Genomic DNA, 11,727 nt, shown 5'->3' with positions numbered 1-11,727 from the left:
TGTTCTGTTTTATGTGAATAAAGCGCGTCGAATATTACAAGAAGAAATTTTAATAACGTTTTGTTTCTAAGTATATTAGTAATTGCTTCTTTACCCTGCCACAGAGATGGTGTTGCTCTTGAATACATAAAAGGAAACTTTTTTCTGGTTTATGATGGAAATCTAAAAATACATGATACTTGTGTTGGGATTAATTCTCCACAGACTGCAGTAATAGTATGATGACTTGCAAGCAATCTTGTCTAAAAAGAGAAATATTTGTGTTACTCTTTTTCTGAGATTTGAGAATATATTTTGTTATCTCGAATAGGCTACGAGCCTCCTCAATACAGAAAATTCACTTGTATGACCTTAAGCTAGTTCTACATGTGTGATTTTTAACAACTCTACAAATTTAGTGTGGGAAAGAAGAAAATTTTTATAATTTCTAAGTTCTCTTGGTCCATTCATTACATTTTGTACACTCAATTTACACTTAAGTTTTAAAATCTGTATGTGAAGCACCTGAGTCAGCACAGATCTTGTAAATTTATGTATCTAGAACATAAGAGTTTGCTTTTTAGTTGGTGAAGAAGGTGACTTCAGTGAACATTTAATTTATCACTGTCCCTGTAACCTGTTGTTCATTGCCTTCAGAATTATTTAATAAACTTGTTACTTACGCAGCATAAATATTACTAATAGCTTGATAGAAAGAACCATCACTAGTGTATGTTACTTATACATCCAGAAAAACTGCTTTTTTTCTCAAACTTACTTGCCTGTTTTGTTTTGGCACTCACCTACAGTAACAGCCTATGCTGTGCTCTTAATTCTGCAGTATTTAAAGGTTTATTCCCTGTACTGATGGGCTTGATATGTAAAGATATATTAATGTCATTAATGTGATATAATTGTTAATTATACATGTAATGATTAATGTATTTGTATCTTAAAATATCAGTATAGTTACTTCTTTATATGTTTATATTCTTATGTTCTTCCTTTTTTTCCTTGATCCAATCTTTGGGATCTCCTGATGATAGTAACCCACTGTTTGAGTCATCCTAAGGTCTGCCTTGCCTTCAGAGTAAAGTTTTGAGGATCCTGGACACAACCATATAGTTCTTTATCTCACACCAGGTGATCACATGGATTACATGAGTTTGTGGCTTCAATGTGAGATGAAGCTTGAAATTTAAACAGAGAAGAACAGAGGCACGGTTAGATGCTGTGTGTTACTGTAGCAGTAGAATTTTCTTCTCTGACCTCTCATGGTAAAGGAGAAGAAGGATTGAAAGAACACTGAGCTTAAAATACCAGAGATAATTATAGGCAAAATGATGTGAAAGTAGTTGCTCTCCTTTAAAGTTGTGCTTTGCGTTTCCAATTGTGTCAGTGAGGTTGACAGATGTCTTGTGTCTTATGACAGGTCCATATTTATTCTCTGGTATGGCACTCTTTGGGAGCTGACCACGAACGTTCCTCAAAGTCAGGTAAGTTTAGATTTGGTTTTATTAATATTGCAACTTCAGACTTGATAGTTTGACTGACTGCATCAGAGTTAGCACAGCATTGGAGTTAACACAAGCATCTTTGTAATGAGATAGTGAGAGAATTTCACAGGATTTTACGAATGGTTAGGGTTGCAAGGAGGGTTGTAGTGAGTCATCTGATCCAAGCACCCTGCTCGAACAGGGTCTCCCAGAGCACATGGCACAGGGTTGTGTCCAGACAGTTCGTGGGTATCTCCAGTCAGGGAGACCCCACAGCCTCTCTGGGCATCTGTTCCAGTGTGTGGTCACTTGCAGAGTAAAGAGTGTTTTCTGTACTTGGAGCTTTTCCTGTGAAGCGTGTAAGGATGATGGTGGTGTGTCTTGCAGGGAAGAAGATGCTGATAGTACATTTATCTTAGTTTCCATGAAGATATATCTGAGCTAGTCTGGCCTGTAGTGCACAGGCGGAAAGAACAGTGAGGCTGCTGACAAAGGAGAAAATAATTTGTTTTGGTTTAGGCTTATATAAAAACAAATATTGAAATAACATTGGTGTTTTACACATAATAAAGACTTGTTCTCTATGCTGCCATAAGTTCTGTGAATCTGAACTTGGCACATACAGAGCTTAGGTTTCACAATAGCCAAGAAAGGGTATGAATTGTTTGGAACAGGGAGTAGGACCTATTGCTATTGACTTGTCAGTCAATGCAGACAGAGTTGCAGACTGCTAGAACTGGGTGTTATGCTCAATGGGGTTATTTTACACACCCAGCAGACTCCTAGACTGTCTTTCCACAACTGACTGAAGATAATGTGTCATCATCTTCCTGGATGCTCCTTCCCTGCCCCCAGTTAAACTTTTAGAAGTAAACGCTAAAAGAATGAAAGAAGATGAAATACGTTTGAAAAAGCACATAATGATGGACTTGGAAACTGCAGGATTGTGCAGCTCAAGGAGAGAATCAATTTGTGGTTCATATTTGAGTTTGATCTACGGGTTGCGTGTTGTGTGTAAGGATAAGGAAGGAAGTTTGGAAAGGCTCTTTGCAATTTAAGGATCCAGTTCCTAATACTTTCTTTAACAGAGTGGTAGTTGGGTTCTCAGTTGTACTTATTTGGAAGTAGCTGCCTGAAGGTGGAAAATAAAACAGTCTGAAGCCTCTGACGTTTAGGGGTACCTATTCATAATGCTTACCGTGGCCCTGTCCCAAAGGCCCCATTAATTTCTAGACAGCAATCCACTTTCTTTGATGTCCTGTCTTGTAGGACATGAAAGGACAGTATTAGCAGCAGTGGGGAGGGACTTAAAGTAGGTAGAGGTGTTGAGCAGAAAGTAGGCATTAATTTTAGTCCCCGGATTTGGTTTCTTCCTTTGGTATTAGAGTGTAAGCAACAACTTCTCAGTAATGCAGTGGGGAAGGCACACTCTACCTGTGAATAGAACAGTATTTTCCCAAAGATGGTATGGTGAGGAATGCCTGGAAAGAATTTACCTTTTGGGATATCTCATGTGGTGCCTCTGCCCTGTGAGGTTAGTGGAGGCAAAAGGACAGTCTTGTGTATGGCATTACTTTTAAATGTTAATGTGAATGTAAACGTTTTCCTGTTTTTTAATACATTTTCTATGTTTGTCTGCCTGTGTTAGTTAATGAGCTGCTTCTCTGCTGGGAGTGTGGTTGAATACGGGAGTGATTTTTCATGTTTAGTTAGAAGTGATAGATGGGAAAAGCCTATGTTAATTAAATCAGGGTGGTCCAGAGCATTTTTTTTTTTTTTATGGTATACCTTAAGAGTACTCATGCAGGGAAGATTGGAAGACTGTAATTATTTGAAGTGCTCTGTGATGCAAAAAGCCATGACAATGCTTGTACTTTGTGGGTAACCACCCACTTTGGGAGAGCTGCAGATCAGAAAGCTCAAGTCCCAAGTGCCTGCGGCATCTGAGAACAAGTGTTATCGCCGACTGCTGCATACCCTGAGGAGGGATATTCCACATTCAGTGTGCTGCATTAACTGAATGGGTAGAATAGAAATAAATATAGATTTACTTTTTTTTTTCTTTAACTGTATGAGTGTTGTCCTGCAGTTACGAAACTCTGCTTCCTTAACCAGTGGCTTTGTTATTTTATTCCTTACTTTTTGTTGATATTGTTTGATGATGATGTCTCTGGAATTTGGAAATGCTAACACATCTGCTGCAAAATATTGGTGAGGTGAGCATATGACACAATATGAGCATAGAGGGTTGTACAAAATGATTGTAGTGCGAATTGAATTTTATGCTTGTGACTGGCTGGCAAAATGTTTGAAATCAAGGGAGAAAACTTGCTCTGAATCTTTTCACTTTTATTTTGTTTTCACTTATTCATTAAGCATTTGAGAAAGGAAAGTGTCGGTGTCCTGACCTTACAGATCAGGCAGCTTGTTTGGGCTAGAATGTTGCAGAGCACGAATTGAATCTAGATGCTAAATGCCTGTCTCCTGTTCTACAGCCACTATTTTTTCACCACCTAGGTGGGGACTCTCAAATCGGCACTCAGATAACGTAGGCAATAAGTCTCCTGAATAGTTATTTTACGTTGTTGAATGTCTTTGGTTTCTGAGCGTCAGCAAGTCACTGTTCATACTGATTTTCTGTCTCTCCTGCTCTTGTTTGTCACTAGCATATCAAACTTGGAGACCATCTCAACAGCCATCCTCCTCGGCATGTGTGAAGATGTCATTTATGCCCGTGTATCGTACGGACTGTCTTGACGCTTGCAGTGCCACATAAGGAACAGTAAACTGTGCCCCTTCTTTTTCATACGTGAAACAGTTGGTCAGACTGGTTCTGGGAAGCCTGTCTGGGGTAAGTCTGTGTCAGTGTTTGAGAAATAATAGAGATGAAGCAGGAAGAGAGCAGAAGTGCTAACTCACAGTCACTTCTGACAGTCTATTCTTTGTCTTGTTTTGATGTGTTGCAATTTTGAGAAGGGTCAAAGAACTGCTTCTCTCCTCCAGTTAAAAGTTTGTGCACTTGACAGTTCCTCCTGGAACATGCATTCACGAGTTTCTGAGGAAGGTAATTTTGTGAACTGGGTCTTCATAAAAAAAAAAAAAAAAAAGAGGAGACAGAACAAGATGATGAACTCTAGAGCAAGCATAGACTTGTTGCTACTGAAATTGCTTAAAAATGATGTGCTGTGAGTTTTCTTTATCTTAGTATGTTTGCCTTTTGGAGATTGCTTATTACAGAAAGGAGGACTCTTTAGGCAGTGTGCCAATTCCTTGCATTCTGCTCAGCCTTGGATATGAGAATGTGGAGGATTTTATGTCTAATGAGTGACCAATCTGTCAAACTGTTTTAGAAGTCAAAGAAGCTACATGAACGCATTCTTGCAAGTTATCTATTCCTGAAAGACAACTTCTGTCTTCACCTAAACCACTTACAGCATAACTTCAGAATAGTTAAATTATTTCAGATTATAACGGAGAACCGTAAGTTGTCACAGAATCAGAGAATAGTTTGGGTTGGAAGAGACCTTAAAGATCATCCAGTTCCAGCCTCCCTGCCATGGTCAGGGACACCTTGTACTAGACCAGGTGCTCAGAGCTCCATCCAGCCTGGCCTTGAACACTTTCAGAGTCCTAGGGGCATCCAGAATTTTCATTGGGCAACCTATTCCCAGTGCTTCACCATCCTCTCAGTAAAGAATTTCTTCCTCATATCTAATCTAAATCTACTCTCTTTCAGTTCTGAAGCACATTCCCCTTTCTCCGTCCACTATAGGCCCTTGTAAAAAGCTTCTCTCCATCTTTCTTGTAGCTCCCTTCAGGAAGGCCACAATCAGGTCATCCCAAGCCTTCTCCTCTTCAGGCTGAACAAACCCAATTCTCTTCTCTGCCTTTCCTCATAGGAGAGGTACCCCATCCCTTCTATTCAACTTCATGTCCTCCTCTGGACTTGCTCCACAGATCCCTGTCCTTCCTGTGCTGGGGACCCTAGAGCTGGATACAGCATTCCAGGTTGGGTCTCACCAGATTGGAGGTAGAGGGGCAGAATCCTCTCCCTTGCCTTGCTGGGCCACACTGCTTTTTTATGCAGCCGGAACATGATTGGCTTTCTGGGCTGTGAGTGCACGTGCTGGATCATGTCAGTCTCCCACCCACCAGCATCCTCAAGTTCTCTTGGCAGGGCACTCTTAATCTGTTCATCCCCCAGCCTGGATAGATACTGGGGTTGCCACAACCCAAGTGCAGCACCTTGCGCACTTGGCCTTGTTAAACCTCATGAGATTCCATGAACCCACTTTTGAGCTTGTCCAGATCCCTCTGGATGATATCCCGTCCTTCAGGTGTGTCAACTGTCCACGAGCTTGGTGTAATCTGCAAATTTGCGGAGGATGCACTTGAACCTTCATCTTTGTCATAATGATGGTATTAAATAGCACTGGTCCCAATGCAGAGCCCTGAGGGACACCACTTGTCACTGATGCCCATTGGACTCTGAGCCACTGACCCTCTGGAGTGACTGTCCAACCACTTTCTTATCTATCTAACAGCCTACCCATCGAATCCATCTCCTCCAGTTTGGAGAAGGATGTGTGGCTGGACGTGTCAAAGGCTTTATAGGAATTCCAGGTAAATGACATCTGTAGCCCTTCCCTTGTCCACTGATATAGTCACCCCATCATAGTGGCCACTGGGTTGGTCAGCAGGGACCTTTGCCCTTGGTGAAGCCATGATGGCTGTCACAAATCACCTCCCTGTCATCCATGTGCCTTAGCACAGCTCCTAGGCGGGATCTGTTCCATGATCTTCCAGGCACAGAGGTGAGGCTGAAAGGTCATAGTTCTCAGGATTCTCCGTTCTACCCTTTTTAAAGATGGGCACAATAAATTGTCAATATTGTCAGATATTCTCTGACCATTACTGCTTTCCTTGCATTCGTTGATAATTAAAACAATGCTGAGCAGTTTGTTATTGCTGAAGTGATAGCCTATGATGGGTCCTGAATGTTATCTGGTTTTATATCATCCAATTTTTATCTTGCTGGGGGTTATGCCAGTGTAAAATTTTGGTGTCTAGAGAGACAACACTGAAATCCCATGAAAAACTTTGATTTGGTGATGCTTCCTTTCTTAAAAAAATTATTATCTGATTGTTCAATAGTTTCTTCATAAATGTGGTTTGGAAATGCTTGCAGAATGTCAGAGGTTCCTGCATTTGTCTAATATTTGGCAGCAGCTGATTAAGCCAGGCCTCCAGAAATATTGCTGAGCCTGAGCTCCACAAAGCATTGTCTAGTCCCTGAGGTTATGTCTCCTCACTGTGATGTCTGAAGTCTTGTTTAGTTGCCAAGTGGAGCTGGTCTGTGATTCAGTAAAATAAAGGGCTACAGGCCCTTAATCAGTGACTCTGTTAAAATAAAGATCCTTAAATCAGGCCAGAAGCTATAGAAACAGCTACTGTGGAAAGTGAGACATTATTCTCCAAGTTCTTAATGGCTCTTTCTGCTTTAGCAAATTTTCTACCTTTCCTCCCCTTGTTCTTGTCAGCAGGCTTTCAGTGGGAGTCTGGGGTTAGTGTGACAAACTAATCTAGACTGGCCTGCCAGAGACAGCTGTAGTGGTCCCAAATGCTTGTACTGAAATCCAGTGGAGAGCTGAATCCAGCAAGCGCGTTCCTGTCTCCCTATACCATGTTGATAATGAAGGAGCTGGGCTACTGGTGGTTACCCAGTGCTGAAGCTTTGCTAATTTCCTCTGCCAGTAACCTTTTTAATTCATAACATGTCACTGCGTTGGCTTTTGCAAGGAGGCCAAAAAAAAATAGCTGAATAGAACAGAGTTGACAGAACAATGACGACATAGCTGTGCTGCTATGTTTTTCTGCACCTTAGCTAATTATCCCTGCTGGTTTTAGTGTTCAGTGCTCTGTATGTGTGCTGGAATTTAAGTTAACGAGAAAAACATATAAATTTGTTTTTTCAGAAGCAGAGTGAAACTTGCTTTTCCAAGATTGGTTTGCCTCTAATCTTGATTGGCCTTATCAAAGGCTTGAGAGGTCTTAGCTCTGTAACTGGTCGTTTGGTGGTCTGTGAAGTACAGCTGAGAGGTCCCTTTTGAATATTTTCATTCTCCATGTTAATGTGCTTTGTAAAGGGCAATACAGCACAAGGCTGATTCAGTCTGTTTAATGTTAATTGAGTTGCATTGTAACTGTAATGGATAGAAGTCTGCTTGATTCCTCCTTCCCTCCTCCCAGCTAAGCTGCTGTCCCAAATTGTGTTCCTGCCTTATCGGAAGATCTCACTAAGAATGTTTTGTTGAAGCAAATAAGACCTTTTTTCAGTGATTGTACATGTGAAATAGCTTTTCTTAGTGAAGTAGTGATTTTTTAAAAAAAAGTAAGGAGTAGTTAAGCCTGAAAGGAAAGGAATGGGCTGAGGGGCTACCGAGACTTCTCACAAATGTGTGCATGGGATTTTACATGTGGAATAAATTGGGGGGGGTACAAGACTACTTCCTGTTACACAGAAAGCTCCTCAGGCCAATCACAAGTTCTAGTCATGTTGCAGTCATGGAAGATAGTTTTTATGTGTTGCTGTCCCTTCAGTTTGCTGTAGAGATGGAATGTATCGAAGTTACATGCTTGTGAACTTAATTTATTCTTAGTGGAAAAAAGATAGACTAAACGTAGTAAAATAATGCACAAACTATTCAAATATGGATAATTCTAGGGGATATTCTCACTGATGAACCTTTTTTTTACGAAAAGGTTTGAACTGCCATTCCGCACTTGAACTTAACTGTTTGACACTGACTACTGTTGCTCATTTACATAAACGAAGCTTGTTTCGTGTTAAGTGAGCTCTTTCAATACTTAACTTTGTGTTACTGCCTTTTTTTGCAGATGGATCAGCTGTCTTGCAATGGAGATAGAAAACTGCAACCAGACAGGAGCCAGGCTATTCGGGAGAGGCTGAGGGGAAAAGGGCTTCCCACAGGTAAATGCTTTGTTGCAGTAATGGTTATGGCTAAAAAAAAAAACAGCCTTCTGGAAGACCAAGTTTGTGTAGAGTTTGTGACCAAAGAAATGGAATAGAGAACTTACTTACATTCACAGAACTCTGATGGTTCAGTGTCTAGCTAAGTGTTGGTGATGGTGACAGGGGAATGATTGTTTCAAGAAAAGACTTGGCTTTTTTCAGTTCAGTTGTGGTAGTGAGAAAAGGTTTTAAAGGTTCTTGGCCAGAAGTTTTCTTTGTGGAGAAAGGAAATCTTCAGCTGAAGGTCAGTCCTGGAGGGACAGGAAGCAGCTTTTCTTTGTTCCCTCTTTCCTATGGACTCTGCTTTTTCTTCATAGCTCTAATTGCACAAAGCCTCTTTTCCAGATTCCTGGGCAGCCCTGGTCTCTTTTCCCTGCACACAAAGCTTTTTTACTGCCTCCTCTTTTTCTTCTGAAGAGAGATATTCTATGTTCCATCACAGTTCTGCTGTGCTTTGATGGTGGATATGGAGGCCAGATAGGTTTTACTGTTACTTCAGGGAAGTAAGGAAAGATGACACTGGCAGGGCAAGGAGGAGACAAACTGTTGCTGTTGCCACTGTGGAGGAAAAAGGATAAAGTGATGTAGGGTGACAGCTGATGCTGGCTGTGACTTGTCACTGTGTAAGGTCATAGATATTGTTGTGTAAGGTCAATGGCAGCATCAGCTCTGTGCTAGGCTTTTCAGACAAGAGGATATATTCTTCCAAAAAACTGGCTTCAAATTTTTCTGGAAGAACTGTGGAGCTGGGCAGGAGCATTTTATAGGTCATGATCTTGGACCACTCTTAAGTCGTTGTGATGCAGACGATGACATGTTATATTCAGATCAGACCACTTTTGCCCTAAAAGGTTCATTTTCTCTAAATGGGAGTATTTTGGTGCCAGCATGCCACAAATACCACTGTAAGTTGTCAAGAACAGAGGGGTTTTATCTGTCTTACGTTGTCTTGCTGCCTCTTTACCACCAGTAAACTTGGAACAGTTATGTTGGTGGTGTGCTTGAATTGCTCCTGTGTTTAGTTTTGTGTCAAGCAACAGTGCAGTGAATTGCAGGAACTGAAATAATCCACGGAGTTGTGACAATGTGAACTGCACAGGTTAGACACAAGTCTGGCAAGGCATTGGTGGTCTTTCTTTGTTGATTCTTTTTTGAAATGAGTCCTAGATTAGGCTACTGTTTGATATAAAAACCTTATGTCAGTGATTGCCAGCCCTTCCAGTACATCACTATGTGTTTAGGAACAGTTTCTGGTACAAGATGTTGCTTCGTTTTCTGGCACAAATTCACTGTTCTGGCTGCTTTCTCAGGGGCTTTGTTTTCTTACTGGCTTTTTTTTTCTTCTTTTCCAGAATATTTCTGCAACAATAGGGAGATCTGTAGGAACACAGGATCTACCTAGTTAATTTTATTTGTAAACTATGTAATGTCTGCCTTTTCTGAATTTCTTAAGCTCTTTCTTAAAATTAATTCTTACCCTGGTTTCCACCAATTTTAAGGGTTGAACCAGAACCTTATTGTTCTGGTTGTTAAATTGTTAGTTTATTCTTTATTCTTCCCAGTCTCCAATGTTGCCATATTCATAGTATCTTTACACAATTCTGTTCTTTTGTCAGTACTACCCTATTCCATATGTTTTTCAGGAACTTTATTTGAGCACAATACATTACTACCTCAAGCTTTGTCATTTGCATACTCCCTTTCCATCATCTATTCTGCTTTTTATTCCATGACCATAATAAACCATGTTCTGGTGACGATCAAAATATTTCTTAAGTTTTGGAGATGTGCAGGGTTGTCTGTTTCTACTGCATTAGCAAACCCTGATTATTCTTTCCTTTGTTGTTTCTAGTTTCATTTTCTCTGCACAGTCTTTTGCTGGTTTGCTTTTCATTTTCATAGAAAATCTTTAACTTCTTTTTTTAAATGTTTGTCTGGTTTGTGGGGTATTGTTTCTTTGTTCATTTGTTTTCCTATCCACGGCTTTACTTAAACCTTTTAGCAGATTTTTATTTCTCCAGGAGTAATGTTTGTCCCCAACTTCTTCAGTATATCTCAACAAAAAAAGCTTTTATTATAGGTTGTACTAAACTTTGGAGATTGTTGTAGTATCTCCAGCCACCATCTCCATGGCTGTCTGGTTCAGTACTAGGGTGAATAACATCCCTGTAATGTCTGAAACTTTCTCTGAGAAGTATGTCTTTAAGTTAAAGGAAATAAGACTAGATGATCCAATTGCTGTTTTTTTTACTGTATTCTCTGACTTGAAAAAGAAAGTCACAGCTAGGATATTCTTTCCTCTTATCCTTGCTTTTTTTGAATCACTTATATGTATGACTCCTGAAATGTTTGAGAGTAGTTGATTTATATTTTAATTACAAAAACGTTCAGTTAGGATGCAGTGTCTGAATCTCTGAAGGGCTGTGGAGTTGAATGTGTGTCTTGCTGCTATGTGCTCACTTGCCTTCTGGCTCTGCCTAGGATTTCCAGGTGCCAAGCAGAACAGGTTCCCTGCAGTGTGTGCTTGTGAAATCACTGGGCTGGGGAAGAACAAGCAAAATTAAGGGTTCTTGGAGACTGAGGAGTCCACTTGGCTCAGCTATTGTCAACCAGTGAATTCAACACAGGGTTTTAAGCAGCCTTGGTCAAAATCACTCAGTTTCTGAAAGGCCTCTCTTTTTTAGGGAACATCACATTACTCAAATAATATTTTTGAAATGAGTGAACTTGATAACCCCCAGACTACAGAGTTGGCTGTAGAGATGGGGGGGCAGAGAGTCCCCATCCTCTAACACCTGTTCCTATTAAGCTGATTAAAATTGCATGCATGTGTAGAGTGTTACAGATAATGTGTGGCACCCCATGGAATAAATATTTGTGTATCACTGTTCCACTGCAAACATTACATTGTCTGCATTGCTCCAAGTCTGGCCTGCTACGAGTCTTTTTTTCAGAAGAGAAGATAAATGGAAGTCCTTTATATTTTAAGCTCTGCCTGTCCTGCTTCCACTCAACCTCTTCCAATTTCTCTGTATCACATTCACTACCTGTGTAAGTCATTCTTTTTCTCCCTTTCCTTGGAAGGTTTACAACCTTCTTAACTTCCCCAAAACCTTTCCTAATTCTACGTCTATCAGTCATGTTTCCTGGTATGTCTTAATAGCACCATCTTACTTCTTTTTATTTTGATCTTAGATACATTCCTTGATCTCCACTTTG

At 40.4% G+C, this 11,727-nt stretch overlaps 1 protein-coding gene across 3 annotated transcripts in view; it reads left to right on the top strand.

Moving 5' to 3' along the window:
• The first annotated feature begins 4,215 nt into the window (after positions 1-4,215).
• The window catches only part of PTPN13 (protein tyrosine phosphatase non-receptor type 13), a 73,928-nt gene continuing 66,416 nt past the window's right edge, over positions 4,216-11,727 (top strand). For all 3 annotated transcript variants that reach the window (XM_032685238.1, XM_032685237.1, XM_032685236.1), the window contains exons 1-2: positions 4,216-4,326; positions 8,373-8,466. In XM_032685238.1, the coding sequence (XP_032541129.1) occupies positions 8,373-8,466 (94 nt within the window). In that variant the 5' untranslated portion in view covers positions 4,216-4,326. The remainder of the gene's footprint in view (positions 4,327-8,372; positions 8,467-11,727) is intronic.

The sequence above is a fragment of the Chiroxiphia lanceolata genome, chromosome 4, assembly GCF_009829145.1.
Source record: "Chiroxiphia lanceolata isolate bChiLan1 chromosome 4, bChiLan1.pri, whole genome shotgun sequence".
Lineage (NCBI taxonomy): Eukaryota > Metazoa > Chordata > Aves > Passeriformes > Pipridae > Chiroxiphia > Chiroxiphia lanceolata.
This window is presented reverse-complemented; position numbering and strand designations above follow the sequence as displayed.